We start from the raw sequence: 19,971 nt of genomic DNA on the forward strand, positions 1-19,971 counted from the left end.
TTTGTTGCTTAATCTTGGAAGCATTTTTCTCGCTGCATTCAGTCCATAATAATTTTATTTAAAAATTTAAATTTAAAGGAGCTTTTGAATTAAATAGTTCAATATATTATTGCAAACCTTATTTATATAATAAACAGAATATAAGCTATTAAAATCTATAGACAAACGTACTTTACTCATGACGCACAGTTGGAGGAAATGCCCTTTTTTCATTCAAAAATGTCCAGAGCCTTCAATTTTCTTGCGATTTTGAATTTTTCTATTTTAAATTAAAGATCATTAAATTCTATATATCTTGACTTTCCGAAATTTTGTCTACTTTATTTTTTTATTAATAATTTTTCCACTCAAAGTATGAACAAAGTCTTATTATCGGTGAAAATTTTCTTTTCTCCAAAAAGTGCTTCCCATTAATTTAGGAATGACATTTAATAACCAAAATAATTTAAAAGTTTATAATAATCACTGTAATAAACAATTTTCATGTCAAAATATTAGAATTTGAGATTTTTCAAATTATAATTTCCTTCAATGGTATTTCTTAAAATAATAAATATTTGATAAAATATAACAATTAAAATTTTAGTAAACAAATTAGATAAACAAATAAAAAATATTTGCCCTTTCGCATAGAAAATTTTTTTGCACTGGAAATGTTTTAAGCTATTGGACGAATGACTGCTAGTCACAAAAATATTAGAAGAGTTAACAATGACCACTGTTATTAGAAATTCTTGTGACAACATATTTAAACTTGAGGTTTTATCAAATTAAATTTTTTTTTGATGCTTAAGTCGGTGGTTTATTGTCAAAAGATTTTGTATTGAGCGAATCTGAGCATGCAGTGTTATGATTCATTTCCAATCTATTACGATTGAAAACCCGTTTTTTCCAAGTGAAACTGCCAACATTGGGACATTTTTTATGTAAATTGTTTATAAACATGTAAGTTGTTATATTCCACTAAATATGATCAAAGATACATTGCTTATGAATATCCGTAGCCATTGTAGCGATGTAAGAAAATAATAATGTTGATAAAACCTTATATTCGAATATTTTGTCACGAGAATTATTTATAACAATGGTTATTGTTAACTTCTCAAATATTTTTTTGACTAGCAGTTATTCGTCCAACAGCTTAAAATATTTTCAGTGTAAACAAAAAATTCTATGCGAAAGGACCAAAATTTTGAATTTCTTTATCTAATGTATTTACAAAAATTTAAATTGTTTATTTTATCAAATATTATTAAATATTTATTGTTTTAGGGAATACCTGAATTCTTCCTGGCGCTTGAAGGAAATAATAATTTGAAAAATCTCAAATTATAATATTTTGCCACAAGAATTGTTTATAACAATAGTTACTATAAGCTTTTAAATTATTTTTGTTATTAAATGCCACTCCTACATTAATGTGAAGCACCAACAAATTTTGCTGATAATAAGACTATTTGTTAATTTGTTTATCAAATTTGTTTGCAACAAATAAATGGAATGATAAACAAATTATTTGTATTTTATGATTCCCTAAACATTAATTTAAGACAATATAAAGTATTCCTGATCAGTTATCAAAGCGTAAAAAATTGTTCTGTACACAATTTCAGTTTTTCCATGCTTTGAGTAGAAAAATTATTAATAAACAAATAGAGAATACAAAACTTCGGAGCGTCAAGCTAAACGAAGAAAGTGAATTTCCTCTTACTGTCCGTCATGAGTACGGTACGTTTGATTATAGAGTTTAATAGTTTATAGTCTATTCATTTTAGAAATGAGGTTTGCAATAATATAAATAACTATTTAATTCAAAATCTCCTTTAAATAAAATTTTTTTAATAAAATTATTAGGGGTTGAATGCAGCGAGAAAAAAGCTTTCAAGATTAAGCAACAAATAAATCATTGCACTGTATAAATGTATATATGATATTCGGTTCAATTTAAATAAATATATACATTATATTATATAATATTAAATCCACTTTCTCATGTATTAATCTTGAATATTATTAATTTTTTTATTAGCTACATTAATAATTTTAACAAAAAATAATTTTTTTTAACTTTAACAAATAATAAAATCAATAATATGAGCAAAATAAATCACAAAAATATAAAGTTCGAACTGCTTTCAAAATGTACATCAAAATTAAATTTTATTCATATTAAACTACATATTTTCATGACTTTTTCTTTTTTTTAATAATTAGTAACAGTTAGACTTATTTTTTCATCTATTTTTTTTTGTTTATTTGCAAACAGCATCGAGTTTTTAATTATTTTTGCTTTTTCTTAATGCAATTCAATGAAAAAGACAGACCTACTTTTTGTGGCGCCATCAGTTGGATTACTGTAACCGCCAATTCCCCTCCGAATCGTAAGGAAACAGAAAAGTGCGGGCGATGCATGGGGCTGTCTAGAACCTAATGTCTTTTCTAAAAGTAACATACACTGCAGTCCCGCTATTAGGTATTTTCACTTCAACCATCAGCTAACTTCACTTCGTTAAAAGCTGAGGGGAAAACAATAAAATAAATGCATGGAACAAAACTTTATTTTTGTAATATGTTTGTAATTAATAATTATTATCATTTTATTATTATATTCAACAGTAATTAAAAAATAAAAACTATTTTTTAAATACACTTATAAGAAAAAATAGCTGTTACAAAGATAATAGAAAAATAGGGCAAAAATGAGCTGAATCTCATGTACTTGTTCCCTTTTTTCCCCTTAGAATTCTAGGAAGTGAAGTTAGCTGTTGATTGAAGTGAAAATACCTAATAGAAGCCGTTTCGGGGGTATCCTTTATCTCCTTCGTAGAATCTCGGGACTCGCCAAACCATAAACAATCAGGGCCGTCGGAATCATTTCTGTTAGAATTTCGTCTTAACAATATGTTTGTTGTTGTATTGCCGCCATTTAGGTTTTACAACATCTTAATAAACGTAGAAATTTTTGTGCTCGAAAATCAAACTTTATTAAAGTACTGATTTTTAAGTATGTACGTACATTTATCAGGGTGGAGATTTTAATCGAAGAAAAAAATCCCGTGTCATTTCCCGTGTCTTTCTCGGTTCTCAAACATTTTTCACGGTCAATAAAATAAATTCAAACTCTAAAACTAAGCATTTCCTCCTTTGAAGTAATAAAAAACAAACTAGAAATTGCAGCATTCAAATTGGAATTCTTGAATCTTATGCTTTTTAAATTAACGTTTCAAAATTTGTTAATAAACAAATTTTTAATCGAATGCTCAATAATTTACACGTATAAAATGGAAATTAGTAACACTTTCCAATTAAACAAGTTTAAAAAAATGCAGATAATCTGCAAATTTAGAATTGTTAACTTTTATAAATTACAAAGTTCAAAGATTCAATTTATGAACCTTCAAATCTTCGAACAAAAATATTAATTCATAATAAGAGTTTAACTTTCAACCAATTAATTTTATTTCCGACCCAAAAGATGAATTTTCAACTACAATGATAAATATTTAACTGAAATAATTTAACTTTCAACCGAAAAAAAAAGAATTTCTAAACAAAAAGATTAACTTGCAAAGCCAAAAATATTTTTTTACAACAAAAATTTATTTTTAACTAGAGATGTAGATTTTCAACAATATAGTTGAATTTTGAATTAGAGGACAAATTATAATCCAAATTGTTGAATTTTGAACAAGCTTAATTTTCCACTTAAAATAGACGTTAAAATTTTCAATTGAAAGAATGCATTTTCAGCCAAACTGATGAATTTTAAACTAAAATGATTAATCTTTAAATGGAATATAATAATTCATATTAATCTGTCGGCCAGGATAATTAATTAATTTCTGATGTTAGATACTTTCGAACACTGGTCGAATATTTTTCTCGTTTTTCCAGAAAATTTATAATTAATTGAACCGGAATAGTTGAATTTTATATCAAAAAGATCAATTTTCTACAAAAAAGGCGAATTTAAAAAAAAATGTAACAAGAAGTAGTTATGTTTTCAACCAGAGATTACTACAATTAAAATGGTGATCTTTAACCCAAAGAATAATTTTTAGAAAACGAGTTTAACTTTTAACCAAGTACTGGCATTTTTAACTATAGAAAGATGAATTCGCAACGAAGGATTGTAATAAAATTTTCGATTATAATTCAGTAGTATTTATTCTTTAAAAAAATACTTCTTATCTAAAAAACTTGAAGCACGTTCATCGAAGATTCGGAAGAGGGTACTTTAAAATAGTAACAATTTCTGACTAGGAACACGGATTCCTTTACTGTCATTTCTTCTAAATCCGAATTATAATTATTTTTAAAAAATCCTGCGCCATGCCATAAATTCCCTATTTCAAGTTAAATTATATTTCTTTGCGAAAACTCCCTGTTCTAAAATAAAAAAGGTCACCTAATTAAGCGAAAGAAATCTCACAGAGCAAAAAATTGCAGAAGGTTTTTATTATAATAGAATATAATAATAATTCAATAATAAATTATCACTTAATTAAACTAAACTGAGATAATCTGAAAAATCTAAGATCTATAAACTATAAATAAATCTGTAACCCTACAAACACACTAATATGCCCTGCGACTGTAGATATAGCAAAAATCACTTTTGTAAATTAACTAAAATTATTAACACAATGAAAACTTAAATTTTACTGCGATCAGAAGTAAATGCCCGGTTTTTCGATTGAATTCTCCCCCCCCCCCCCCCCCCCCCCCCCCCCCCCCCCCCCCCCCCCCCCCCGTCTCCTGGTCAAGTCGCCACCCTGATACCTAAAATTACATAAAATATTTCAAACGAAATTATTGTAATCTACATTTTCCAATTTTATCATGAGTTGATATTTTGAAGCAAAAAAGGGTTTTCTATATATAATTAATAGATTAGATTGATTAATAATGCATAGATTAACATCCTAAACATTTGTGGATCGTTCTGCCGAGCTACAATATGTTAAAAAAATGCCAGGCAACGCGCGCAAGTGCCAGTCATCCCCATGTGGACCTTTTATTTATTCAAAATTTCCATAATTTACTCAGTCTATCAAATCTGAAAAGTAAGTAATAGGTACTATTGCTTTGTATTATACCGAAAAACGGGCTAAGCAAGATTGTTATGTATTGATTTCTTTGAATGAAAAGCGGGTGTCTCGCATTACTGTAATATTTTTAATTTTGAAAATATAATTTTAATTATCAAATAATTACATATGCCATGCGCGATTGCATTTAAAACCCATAACTACACTTTTTTTTAGAAAGTTTAATTTTTTCAATATTTGAAAAATAAGCTGCCAATAAAAATGCAATTTACTTTATGTCAACAGAATTATTTCGCTTATTCATAAATAACATTTTTTATATTTAATTATGGGTCCAAATACACCAAGTGTATCCGCCTAAAAATTCGTGTCTCGAATCTGGTTGAAATTCACTTCGATTGACTCATAAGTTACACTGAAGTGGAACGATTTAACAATTATATTAGTTGTTTCAAAACATTTTTCATTAACTTTTCGATAAAGAAAATAATTTGAGAGTGAAAAATAAATTTCGCGCCCATTTTTCCATTTTAAAGATATTTTGACTTTCTGTGAAAATTCGAACCGTTAAATTTTTTAAATTATACTAAAAGTAGGCTTGCTTCTTTCCCTTGACTGCGAATAGGGGTATAAAGCAGTTCTTGTGCGTGGCTGCAGAATTGCGACTAACCGCATACATTATTACAGTACAATTATAATTACCCTACTAAAAAAATGTCAGGAATCCTCACAAATGATCAGAAGTTCTGACGATTTCTGAACATCCTGAATATTCCTGACGAGTCTGAATATTTCTGAAGATATGCTAATAAACATCCTTTCAGGCAGCTCATTGGCTAGGACCGCGAGTAGGGCAACCGGAGAGGTATAAAAATTTTTAATAATTATTTTAATGCTGCATATACAGATTAAAAAATTAGAATGTCAGAATCTAAGGGTTTCGAAGATTTGAGATACCTCAAAATTTTCCTTAAAAATTTAAAATCAAGATAAATATAATGTATCTTGTAAAGAGAAAGATACGTCAAAACGGATAAAAATTTAGATTCTCCTGCAGAGTCATTTAGGATACAAATATTAATAATTAAATGTAATTAAAAAGAGAATATGCATAAATAAATAAAAATAATCTGGAAAATATAAGAGATTAGGTTTTGCGTCCTGACATCTTTCCTGACAATTTCTGACTCTTTTTAGTAGGTTTGAAATGACTTGAGGAAATGAAATGTGAACAATGCACATTTCTAAAAAAAATTATATTTCACGACACATATTTTTTTATTTATTCAAAGCTCAAGTTGAATTAACAATTAAGTAAGATTTAAATTCTGGAGAGCTTTCTGGTATGAGCCTCCCTGCATCTCACATTGATAAGTGAATAAACAGGACGCCGATAGGGGTGACAACATTAAGAATTATTGGGTGAATATACTTCTTAAATATTCCATATGGAAACTAAACTTTAATTTAAAAAAAATTAATAACATTACTTATTTTTCCATTTGTTTCAATAAAGGCGTTATGAAAAATAGAATTTTGTTATCATTTGATTTTTTGTTATTATCCGAGGAAAATAATATGATTTGCTTTGCTGAAAATATATTCATATTCATTTATCGTAAGCTTTCTAAAAGGAAAGATTTCCAAGGGAATCAATCAAGCTTTCGTTTAAGCTATTAACAAAAAAATAAGGGGCCGCCTTTTGAAAAAAAAATCCAAAATACCTTTAAGTTTTTTAAATTGCGGTGAAATAATTCATTTAATCTTAAATCATTATTTTTACCGTAAAAATAATTGTCTAAAGTCTGGAGTTGAAGGCCAATAAAAATGATTAACGTCTGAATATATTATATTATTAATTGTAAGCACCTAAGGGCGTTGAATAAACGGAATTGGAATTTTTTGTAAATACAAGTTTGTCTCGGTCTTAATATATAATGTGAATTCTCATGTTTTACTGAAAAAATTAGTAACTATCTGGGGTCTCAGGTAATATTGGTGTCACGGTAGTTAGATTAGTCCGTGTCGTTCTGGTGCTGAGAAAATTTATATTTTCTATGAAAATATTCATTTTCGGAAACAGAGAGATTTGGAATGAGCAGAAAAATTGCTAGAAGTAAAGGGTGAGTTCTAAATCAACAAAGTGACGGCGATTTGTTTTTAAAAAATCGCAAGTCTATATTCACGAAAAATTCACAATTAAATGTTATACCATTCATTGGATTTCTTCTGTTATGACAAATGCAACAAAAAAGCTGTACATTTTTTGTAAAAATAAACTTTTTATATTTTCAAACCAATCTGAAACATTTTAAAATTTGTTCAAATTTTTTGGTAAATTACGAAAAAGGTATACAGTTTCGAACGAATCTGGACATTTTAGTAGTTGAAAACTATAGAAGTTAAAATAAAACATTGGTCTTTTTTCTGCGAATTCAATTGTAGAACCTACCTGATTTAAAAGGGATGGCTCATTTCGTTATTAAATACCTGGGCTAACAAAGTAATTTTTTTAACTGTAACCTTGAAAAATATTAATGCATGGATTCCAGGAAATTCAAAAATAATTATTTTTGTTCTCCAGGGACTTTCATTTGTAAAATTTGAAGACCTTCAAATAAAAAGAATTATAGTTCTTTTTAGACTAATATCACGTTGGAAAGATTTCAAATCGACCAATTTTCAAAGTTCTAGACATACCAAGGTACCAAAACATTTCTGGTACTTTTTCCGATTCGTCTGCTCTCACCGCATTTCTTAGTTTCGGAAAATGGATAAATTCACACAAAACATTAATTTTCTCAGCCCCAGAAGATGTCGCATAGTTGTCTCTAGACTCCTGAATCTTCTTAGCTTTTTTCAGTCAAACAATTAAAATTAAAATTATATATGAACAGGACCGGTCATGGAATTTCGAAAATTTCAAGTTTGTCTATCGAACACTCATAAACTTGTATTTTTTAAATACTTACGTATCGTAAACGTATTACATTTATAAGATTTCGAAAATAACCATTTTGAAAATATAAAATAATATTTTTATTCAGCACCTTTGGAAATATTCATTACCTAATTATGAAAAAATAGTGTAGTGGTTATAATCTACAATTTATCAGACAAATGTGACAAGAAATAAAAGAAAACGTTCTCTTAAAAAAATGATTTAAACCATAATTTTTAGGTTTGTACATAGAATAAGTGTCTTTATTCACCTAATATTAGTGAACCTAAGAATGTCCTTAAAATAAATACTCTCATTCCAAAAGGAAATGCCTGAGGGCGCACTACTGATGGTTTTTGTCTAATTTTGTCTCGAAATAGTAGAACTTTTGCTATGAATAACCTAGAGGGATAATTTTTTTTGAATTCAAGAAAAAACCGTAGCGAATATAATAAAAAAATGTGCCCGGTAGGCGGGCACATTCTCATCGCGCGCTGTGCGCGCGGTTCACAAGTTTCAGCGCGCCTAGGGCGGGCAACTGATGGTTCTCGCGCTTCGCGCTCGATGTTGTATTTATCTCACGCTACGCGCTTGGTCTTTATATTTCTAACGCATTCGTGGACACAACTTTTAAAATCAAAGGTCAACGGACTGACAACTGTAATTTTGTGATTTTGAACTCTCTTTTGTTAAAGCGCTTTCGGCCTTAACGAACACATTCTCATCACGTGTCTCGTGCTTCGCACTCGAGTTTGTCTAACATGTAAACTTTTCTGCATTATACACAACACTTTTATATCAATTATAATAATTTTTTATGTAACTCTGCCTGGGATTACTTATTAAAAAATTGCATAATAAAAAACAAACTGTATTTATCATGATTATTTTTGTATTTGTTTCTTATTTTGCTTTAAATTGTATTCTAAGCTGCTCTGAAACATGTATCATTTCAATAAATGTATATCATTACAATTCCTAATAAGCATAAAAATTGAATCATACTAATTCTTATTTCCTTGCTTTTATAATTTTTTACTTTTTAATGTTGTTTTTTACGATGGAATTTTTCATTATTTTTGGTACGATCAAATTTGAAAAGTTCAACTTTTCGATCAAATAAAAAAAGTTGTTATCGTAGTCCTGTAGGGCTTTCAAAAATCAAAGTTTTTCTTCTTTTTTTTTATTTTGAAAATGCTCTAACTCTGATAATTTTCTTTTTATATAAAAAAAGTCATGGGGAAAAATTATTTGAGTTTCTGAGTACTATGAACAACCGTACATAGAATTTTTAAATCTTGAAAAAATATGGTTTTATAATTTTTTTGTACGATCAAATTTCAAATTTTCAACTGTCTGACCAAATTGAAAAAGTTGTTATCATAATCTTGTAGGGCTTTCAAAAATCAATGTTTTTCTTCTCCAGACTTTTTCTCGTATCATGCGTTGTTTAGACTAAATAGTTCATTTTGGTTTTTTTCTTTGGATTTTGAAAATGCTATCACTCTAGTAATTTTTGATTTATTGAAAAAAGCCATTAGGATAAATTTGTAATTTTATGAATACTATGAATAACCATACAGAGAATTTTAGAATTCTTAAATAAGTGGTCTCAAAAATATTCAAAATCTGACCACTTTTTGAATTTTCATCTAAATGGCTGGCTAACGAACTTGATTTTTAGTTTAGGACACTAAACGAATTTACCAAACGGCAATCTAATAGAATACTTTTTTCAAAAGTTATCGTGTTCACAGAGAGACAGACAGACATACATATAGACAGACACGTTCGTAAAAACCTGTTTTTCGGATACAGGTCTGATGAGAATGTAATAATGCAAAAAAGTTTGCACTTTCGACAAAATCGAATGCGAAGTACGAGATACATAATGAGAATGTTGTCGTTAAAAGCTGAAGGAGGTTCGACAAAAGAGGATTCTCAATCACCAAACAGAAGTTATCGATGTTTTGACCTTTAATTTAAAAAAAAAATGCGCACAAATGTAGGGTAAACCCAAAGACTGAGCGTGTATTGCGAGTTGAATGCATCATCGAGCGTGAAGCGCGAGAATCAATAATCGCGCGCCACAGGCGCGTTCAAACTTCCTAGCCACGCACACAGAGCGCCATAAGAACGTGTCCGCAAAGCGGGCAGATTTTTGTTTACTATATATATTTTTCAATCAAATTTTATAACAAACTTCTACATATTTTTGGTTAAAGAAACTTTTTTAAAAAATTTGCTTCGTCTTTCGTGTCCTTTTTCCAAAAATTTATTCTAAAAATTAATTTTTTTAATATTCAATCTTCTTTTTTACGATTAAAAGAAAATTTCCTCATCCTATTTAAAAATGATTAATAACAAATTTATAGATCTTCTTGGGTGAACAACTTTTGTCTTTTAATTTTAGTGCATACCTTGTGTTGTTTAAAAAAAAAACATTTATTTTAAAAAATGTATTAAAATAATTAAATTTTTTTATTTTAAAGGTTATATATTATGACTAAAGAAAAAACTAAGTCTCCTCCAAAAAATTATTCATGAAAAACTTGAATGAGTCTATTTATTTTTTTCATAGATTGCGTTGTTTGTCAAAAAATTAATCTTTTTATTTTGATTCATTTACGAATAAACAAAGACTGCTCATCCTATAAAATAGTAATAATAAACATTTGTAGCCTTTTTTTGGATAAACAAGTTTTTTTGTAGCTTATGTCGATAGTCCAAAAATTTAATTTACTTGTAATTTTTAATTTTTAATATTCTTTTATACGACTAGAAACAAAAACTACGCGTCCTATCGAAAAGTGATTGTTAAAAAATTGGTAGATCTTTTCAGGGCGCGTAATTTCAATTTATTCAATTTTTTCGTATCTTCCATAGTTTGACCAAAAACCGGCCTTTTTGGATTTTTCATTATCTTTCGTACGATAAAATTCTAAATTTTCGATCAAATCAAAAAATTTTTTATGATAATTTTGTAGGGCTTTAAAAAATTAACGTTTTTTTTTCTCTTGACTTTTGTTCATATCATGCGTTGTTTGGCTTAAAATGTTCATTTTAGTTTGTTTTTTTGGATTTTAAAAATGCTCTAATTCTGTTAATTTTATTTTAATATAGAAAAGTCATAAGAATAAATGGTTTGAGTATCTAAATACTATAAATAACAGCACATAGAATGTTAAAATCTTGAAAAAATGTGGTTTTAAAGATTTTTGGTATGATAAAAATTTTGAATTTTCAACTTTTCGTCCAATGAGAAAAGTTGATATGCTAATCTTGTAGGGCTTTCAAAAATCAACGTTATTCTTCTCTTGACTTTTTTTCATATCATGCGTTGTTTGGCTTAAAATGTTCATTTTAGTTTTTTTTTTTTTTATTTTGAAAATGCTTTAACTCTGATAATTTTTTTTTATAGAAAAGTCATTAGGATAAATTGTTTAAGTTTCTGAGTACTATGAATAACCGTTCATAGAATTTTGAAATCCTGAAAAAATGTGGTTTCAAAAAGTTGAGGTAAGATCAAATTTTGAATTTTCAAATTTTCGACCAAATCAAAAAAGTTGTTATGACCACCTTTTAGGGCTTTCAAAAATCAACGTTTTTCTTCTCTTGACTTTTTTCATGGCATGCGTTGTTTGGCTTAAAATGTTCGTTTTCGTTTGTTTTTTTGTATTTTGAAAATGCTCTAACTCCGATCGTTTTCTTTTTATACAAAAAAGTCATTAGGATAAATTGTTTGGGGTTCTGAGTACTATGAATAACCGTTCATAGAATTTTGAAATCTTGAAAAAATGTGGTCTCAAAAATTTTTTAAACGTGCTAACTTTTTGAATTTTGATCCAAAATAGCTGGTTCACGAACTTGTTCTTTGTCTCTAGGCCTTAAAAAAGTATGCCAAAGCAGAATCCAATTTGATCAATTTTTCGAAAGTTATGGTGCCTACAGAATACAGACTACAGACAGACAGACACCTTCGTAAAAATCGTTTTTTTCTGACTCAGTGGGTCTCAAAACCTGAAGATTTTATGAAAACCGACAAAGTGAAATTTTACATAAAACCAATACCTTCTCATTAGATGAGAATGTTAAAAGTGTGAAAAAATGTTGACCTTAAAAATCTATGTTGAAGTTAGCTTTTTTTGTAACAAAATTCGTTTGTCGACTATCACGGGCATATAGACTTTATATTTTATGTTCTAATTACTTTTTTTTTAGATGTTTGTATGCTGATTCCAAATCCGGCCTGTAAATTAATTTAGAGCTTCATGATTATTATAAAAAGACTATAAAAGTTGCCATTTAATGTTTAAAAGAATGCATTACCCTTATCAAAGCAAAATTCATCATTCGGAATATTTAAGTGCTACTGGGGTTCCTGATTTCAAAACCGAATTAAAAAAATCGAATCTAATATGGCGGATCATAAATGTCATAATTAAGCCGAGTTCATTAAAAATGGTTACAAGGGTGTTTTTCGGGTCGCTGATTTCAAATCCAAAACTCAAATATAAAATGGCGAAAACGATATAACGGATCAAAATTGTAAAAATAAAACAGATTTGACTCAAAATTGGTACACAGGGATTTTTTTGGTTGCTTATTTTGATTCGAAAATCAAAATGTGAAAATGGCGAACTAAAAATGGCGGATCATAACAGTTGCTGTGCCATTAACGGTGGCTACGGTTCACTTCAGATAATAATTTTTTTACATTAAAATAATTTGTTGTACCTACGATTTTCAGAAAAAATAAATACCCATAGTACCGAAAGATTCCCTCTGTAGTAATTTCTAGTCAAATTAGTTTTATTTTTACAATTATGATCCGGCATATTAGATTCACCATTTTTACTTCGGATTTGAAATCCGCCGTGCCAGAAACTTCTCGATGGTAAAAATTGCCTTCATAGAAGTAATGAATTTCTTCAATGATTGAAATCATATATTGAATAGCCCTTTCAGCAGAATTCTTAAGTTCTACATTAATTTACAGGCTAGATTTCGAATCAGCATGCATAAATATATTCAAGAACGTATGCAGAACATAAAATATAATAGTGTCTAAAGTTACACAAGAAAAAAGATGGCCGAAAGCTGGCGACCGATCTGGGATCGGTGAAAAACGAAACCCTTTTCCAGCATACGGTAAACTCTTGAGTTACATCGATGGGTTCTACGAAGAAAAGGCTATCGTTTCGTTAACGTTAAGAATTAGGCTAACTTCATTTTGTACGAAATTTAGTAAAAACGTAGAAGTGTTAAAATAAATATAAATCTTTTAAAATTTCTTGTTTTGAAAGTTATAGGAGCCTAAATTACATTGAAAGTGTAATATAAAATGCTGTAGCTTTGAATTCGTTGGAAATGTTTCGAAAAATAATACGTTATTTATTCCTCCTGAAAACTTAGCTAAATGAAGTTAGCCTAATTCTTAACGGGAACGAAAAGATAGCCTATTCTTCGTAGAACCAATCGACATGATGACGTCTCTACGCATGCTGTGTGAGCTTCGTGTTACTGTTTTCCGCTTTCTGATGGTCCATTTACACCTCGCTTGCATGCAGGCGGAAAATGTATCTTCCTCTCACTTTGACATGTGACGATGTCATGCATTTGTCTCATTCTAGATTTTTCTCTGTCCGTGGATATTTGCTGGTTGGGTGGAAAATCTAGAGTGAGTTAAAAGCATAGCATCTTCACGTGGCAGAGTGAGAGAAAGATGCATTTTTCGTCTACAACGATCGCAGCCAATCAGCAGCGATTCCAGCAATATAACACCAGAGTGAATTATGTATTTTTCTTCAATCACCAGCTAACTTCACTTCGTATATTTCTGAGTTGAAAAACAAGGGTCCAAATGAATGACATTCAGTTTATTTCTGCTATATTTGTAATTCAACAATCGGCTAACTTTATTTTGGTGAAAGCTGAGGGGGAAAATGGAACAAAACTCTATTTCTGTAATATCTTTGTAATTAATAATTATTATTATCATTTTATGATTCCATTAAATGGTAATTAAAAACTCAAAACTATTTTTCAAATGCACTTACATAGAAAAAATTATTTTTTACGAAGATATTAGCAAAATAGGGCAAAAATGGAGCGAATGTCATGGATTTAGTCCCTTGTCTTCCCCCTCAGCAGTCAACAAAGTTATAGCTGATAATTAAAATGAAAATACCTAATAAATGCACAGCTGGCGGCTGTGTTGAAACAAAGATGACCGTGTAGCTGGTTTGCGCGAGTTGGACAAAAATGGGACTTTTTTCGTCTAGATTATGTATGGCTTGGAGCATGGTTTACCATATCCTACGAAACACCATGGTCTAAGATCATGCTACGAAACACTATGCAAAATCTCCCTAATATCTATACGCCCATGGTATTCGATAAAAGAAGTTTTTTACAAACATTGGTAACTTTAATACAGATCTTGAAGAACAAAAATTTGTTTTCAACTTTCTATAGAATTTTCCTATATTCGCTAAGGAATTACCTTTAATTTAAAAAAAAAAATATCTCTAGAGGTCATCCCTGCCAAAAGTTATACGATTTTGAGATAAAACATCAACAAAACCGCCCACAGACAAAGATATGGCTCCCATTGGGTCGTGGTGTCAGAGCGGGGATTTCTCTGACATGCGCAGTAGTGACTCCTGTGTATTTATAGGCTATGTAAGATCATTTTTCAAAATTAAAATACCCAGAAATCACTACTCCGAATGCCAGAGATAATCATGAGGGTGCCCTACGAGCTCCCTTGCAATATTGACACTACTGGAATACTGACACTCAAGTTCACGATAAAAACTAAAAGTTTCTCCAAAAAAGCAACGTACTTCTAAATATACTTCGAAAGAACTGATCAGTTCCTTCTATTCATAATACTTACATAAATGTTAAATGTATGTACATATTACAAAAAAAAAATGATGTTGAAGGTAGATTAGATTTATTGACTAAATTCTATGAAAAACATAATAGACGAATAGTATAACATACCCATTTTTGATAAATTCAAACTGCCTTATGCTTTAAGAACTGCATATGTTCAATCTATAATGCTTGAAAATTTCCTGCATGCTTTTACAAGAGAAAACTTTTTGGCGCAGACTAAACGAAGATACAATGTTGTACTGAGATGATTTATAAACAGGCCCTTGAGAACACGCACGTGTCCTACGTCTCGCAACATTCACACTGAGACTGGACTGACACTGACTCCGCTCGGAGTTTCGCCCCTCGCATTGCAGTTCTGCGCCATCACCCTTGCAATGAGCATGTCGCGCGCCGATCAAGACGGCTGACTTTTGCATTTCAATGCATGAGAGAAAAGCATAAAATAAAAAAAGCTGTTTCCAAATTTCAACCGAAAATATATATTTTTCAAAAATTAAATATTTGGATCAGTATTCTGAGATTACAAATTTTATGTTCTATTACAATTTAATTTCTTGTTTTTCTTAAATAATTGTTAGAATGTAAAATTTTATAATTATGCTAAATTATATATGTTTATTTCTATACAATTTTTAGCAAAATTATGATTGAAGTGAATACATAAATCCTCAGTGATGAATATTTATTAAAATAAATAAATATAATTAAAATAAAATAATTAATAATATAAACTTTTTTATTATTAATTTAGTTTGGACGTCTTAATCGAGGAAAAAAGTCCCGGTTTTTCCAGATTTAAAAAAAAGATTCGAACTCTTGAAGCGAAATTTTTTTTTCCCTTGAAATTATAAAAACTGAACTGCAAATTAAAGCACTTAAAGTGTAAATCGTTTGGATTTTAAACTTTTGTAATTAAAGCTTAGAAAATTAAAAAATTAAACTTAATAAATAAATGATTAATAAAGTTTCATAAATTGTGCAATTTAAAGATTTAAAAAATATATAAATCCACGCTATCATTTTCAATTCTGTAAATTGAAGAAAGAACCAACGAATTAGGAGATGTTCAAAATTGTATCATTGTATGCAATTTTAAATAAGAAACATTAATAATTGAAAGATTAAATTTTTATTGAAGTCAACACTTTTTAAATTAGGAGTATAATTATTTTTATTTTAGTTTCTTAGAAATGAATATTTGTTCTATTGTTATTTATACATCGAACATTTTTTTAAATCGATTTTAAATATTCTCTGGAAAGTATAATTTTTTAAAATAAAAAATTGTTAAGATTTTTCTCAGGAATCATGATAAACCTTTTGTATTATCTTGAATCCTCCCAAAATCCTTAAGTGGGTTAAAAACTTTATTTTCAAATGTTGAAAACTCTACATTTATTTTACTGTCACTGTAAATTTTCCCAGGAATCTTGAAAATTTTTTTTACTATGTTAAAACCTTTCGAAATTCTTAAAAAGCTTTAAAATTTTATTCCGAAATATTCCGCAATCTATACTTTGTAATGATAATTTTTTGAACTCTTTTCAAGTTCCAAATTATGTTTGAATCTTTTCAAAACTTCTAAATATCTCTTAAACTTACTCGAATTATTCTCAATTGAATAATTCTTTAACTTTTATTTATATAAAAAAAAATCAACAACTTCACTTAAAAATTAAAAATTGTTTCAACAGAACAATTCAAATTGTAACCTTTAAAGTTTAAATTTAGCTCTTTAGAATTTTATTTGATTCAAAATTGGTCATTTTATATGAACAATCAAACATTACTAAATATTAGAAAATTCTTCTTTTTGTAAATTAAAATTTGTCTAATAGAATTTGTTAAAAATTGAACATTTTAGACTGACACAACATTTGAATAGGATTCAAAATAAATAAAATTCCATTTCCCGCAGCGGTGTAGCCAAGGGGGGTAGCCCCCCCCCCCAAACTAAGTATTTTTATTATTTATTTCCCCTTCCCCATACTCTTTGCTTATACATAAACCTGAAGCCCCCTCTGAAAAAAACGAAGCCCCCCCCCGGAAAAATCCTGGATACGCCGCTGATTTTCCGAATAATAATTTTTGGTACGAGAAAAAAGTAACTTTTTTCATTATTGTACTAGCGTGAGTTGTAGCCAGGAGCTTATATGCCATGGTTTCCACGCTTCTTGTTTTGCACATTCTTATTAAAAAATATAGAATCTTCACTATACTATACAGTCTTTAGCTTCTTTTTAGGAATTGTTTAGATTAAATCCTTTATTTAATTTTTCATAAATTTCGCCCTCGCAACACAATACAAATTTAAGTCGTTCTGATTGGAGCGCCAACTGTCGGATTGGTTTACCCGTCGGGCGCTAAGAAAATCAAAAAGGGGGGGAGGGGCATGGGGCTACTGGCCATCTGAGGGCTGAAGGCGCCATTTTTTTGTTGGAAATCGCTAGATATCGCAAACCTTAGAAATTCAAATACTGCCAGCGATGAAGGCGCCATTTTTGAGGCTGAAAATTTACGGATATCGCCAACATTACAAATTCAAGTATCGCCAGAAAAGCGTAAATTTAAAAATATATAGATTGTACAATTCTTTACAAAAACTGGACATAATAATCAATGTATTCTATTCATAAATTGAGAACTAAATATTATTTATTGAAATACGGCGCTAAATCTAAATAGGAAAAAATCAGTATTAAGAACATTTGTTTTATTATAAAACTAAGAAGATGATTATTCAAATATTTAAATGGAAGGTAAAGAGAAGTTAAATAATTTGTGTTTTCGTTCGACATTTCGTTGATCAATCTCGCGGTGTAGTATTTTTCAGATTGAACAATTTTGTATCTAATTGCAAGCTTTTAATATCGTAAGACGAACAATTTCTTCGTGTTGCGTGATTTTAATGAGACTTAACCTACACTGTAAAAAAAATCTGTACAAAATTACAAAGTTTCGGAAAATGACATATTGTATCATTGTAAATATCACACACTTCACTGTGTGATCTTACAAAAGTATGTGAAATTACAACCTCTAGCGATGTAAATAAAAGGAGCCTCGAACAGCATAGTGTAATATCACACACTCGATAAAACTAAAATTACACCTTCCCTCGTGCGAACTTTACATTCAGAAGGGAAAATTAGTCGCAGCGTGTAAAAATACCATGCGTCGGTAAAATCACTTTCCTGTGATTGAAAATTACATTAAGATTTTTAATTTTACTCTGGCGGAAACTGTAAGATTTTAAATTTATAATTAATTGAAAATTTAGAATAATTAATCAAATAATATGTGAATAAGAAAGCGTCTCTCGTTTTCGTTGTTTGTCGATGCCTTCATCCTCTAATTTCAGATCATTTCTATTCTTAATGCGAGGAAATTGACAGCTCCTAGAAAGAATCGATTGGACACGATTAATAACTATTAAGAGTGATCAAAAGTTGAATCGGTTTAAATTGTTGCTAATTGTGTCAACTGTTCCCAAATTGGCGTGAATTGAGTAAATGCACTTGCCTGCAATACGTCATCTGCAGGTTTCGTTTGTAACACACATGATGCGCACGTGTTTATTGGTAAGATATTAAATTTGTAGTAATTTAACAAAAGTTTTAAGTACAAAAAAATATAATATTTAGGCGGTATACCGAATGAAAAGCTAAAAGTATATTGATTAACAGCATGTGAAAAAAACATGTGACAGTGATGTAGTATGATTATCAAGTAGGCAGTTTGATTTAGCCGGTATATTATTGTAAAATGTTTATTTACTTCTTTTCAAATTCATATTCTTCAAATTTGTTTGTCTGGAAGAATAAAAAACCTCTGGTGAATAATTAAGGCAAAAGCAAAATGCTGTAGTGAAAAGTTAACCCCTAACTCAGAATAATGGATACCCAATTTAAAACGATTGGAAACATTATAGAAAGCATCATGGCGCCAATATTTTGAAACTCAGGCTAAGTAAATTATAGGTAACTCATTACATTTTTAGTAGAAAAACTTATTTAATCCTTTTAAGTTTCTTGCACCATAACAATTATTTTTATTTTAAAGGTTTGAAATTATTAATGGTCTAGCATTAGATTCATTCAGATTTCATTAGGTTCAAATTTGAATTGAATACGTGCGGAATTCATCACAACAAATGGTTTTCCTTCCATAAGCACACCAATTTCTTATATTTTCTCCTTCCTGAAACATTGTGATTCATGGTCACATATTTCTGTAATTTTGGTCAAATTTTTTATTTGATAGTCTGAAAAAATGTTAATTTTTGGTCTTTATATCCAATTGTCATTCCCATAATTTCATCAAATCTTATGTAACCGTATGGACGTTCTTTGACATTTTAGCATTTCAAACAATAACAGTTTAATTTTTAATTCACGAATTGTTTTAAGCTTTGAATTTAAAATTCTAAAATTATGAAATTATTAAGATTAAATGTAAGCAGATTAGAAACCGTAATTTTAAAATCCTATTTTTCAAGTCTGCATTTTTACTAATTCAAATCAAATCGAAACAAGATTAAAAATGTATATTTTTCATACCTAAATTTCACATGGCATAATTTTAAATTAAACAAAGTTAAAGGCTTCTGCATCCATATCGTACAATTTCAAATGCTTTATTAATAAAAAAAAGGTTCTAGAAGGCTTGTCATTGTTACATATATTAATGAACGTTTGAACTCGAAATCGCCGTTTGAAATGATTTAATTAAATATTTAGAACGCTCAGTGATCAGAAAACTTCCTCTTCGATTGGTTTAATTTGCAATTCAGTCTTAAATACTTTAAGTAACAAAATGATCAGCTTCGAAAACTTAAACTTTGAATTGTATTGACTCGTGTTAAACTTTTTTAACCAGGAAATTATTCCAGATTTTGTTTTCGATTTAGTGGCTACCTTGCGAATAATAGAAAAAGTGCGTTTTACGTCAATCATTAGTGATAAAGGGGAAGTCATAATCTTAGGATTACCGAATATAATATCACCGACATGGATGTAAATTCACTGTTTAATTTAGAAAGAATTTTGTCCATCATTTTGAGTACTTATA

General features: G+C 29.1%; 1 protein-coding gene across 2 annotated transcripts in view; it reads right to left on the reverse strand.

The window, feature by feature from the left end:
- The window catches only part of LOC117171891 (zinc finger protein 236-like), a 50,943-nt gene extending 35,781 nt beyond the window's left edge, over positions 1–15,162 (reverse strand). For both annotated transcript variants that reach the window (XM_033359549.1, XM_033359542.1), the window contains exon 1: positions 15,004–15,162. In XM_033359549.1, the coding sequence (XP_033215440.1) occupies positions 15,004–15,007 (4 nt within the window). In that variant the 5' untranslated portion in view covers positions 15,008–15,162. The remainder of the gene's footprint in view (positions 1–15,003) is intronic.
- Between the last annotated feature and the right edge of the window lie 4,809 nt (positions 15,163–19,971).

Source organism: Belonocnema kinseyi, chromosome 1 (assembly GCF_010883055.1).
Source record: "Belonocnema kinseyi isolate 2016_QV_RU_SX_M_011 chromosome 1, B_treatae_v1, whole genome shotgun sequence".
Taxonomy (NCBI): Eukaryota; Metazoa; Arthropoda; class Insecta; order Hymenoptera; family Cynipidae; genus Belonocnema; species Belonocnema kinseyi.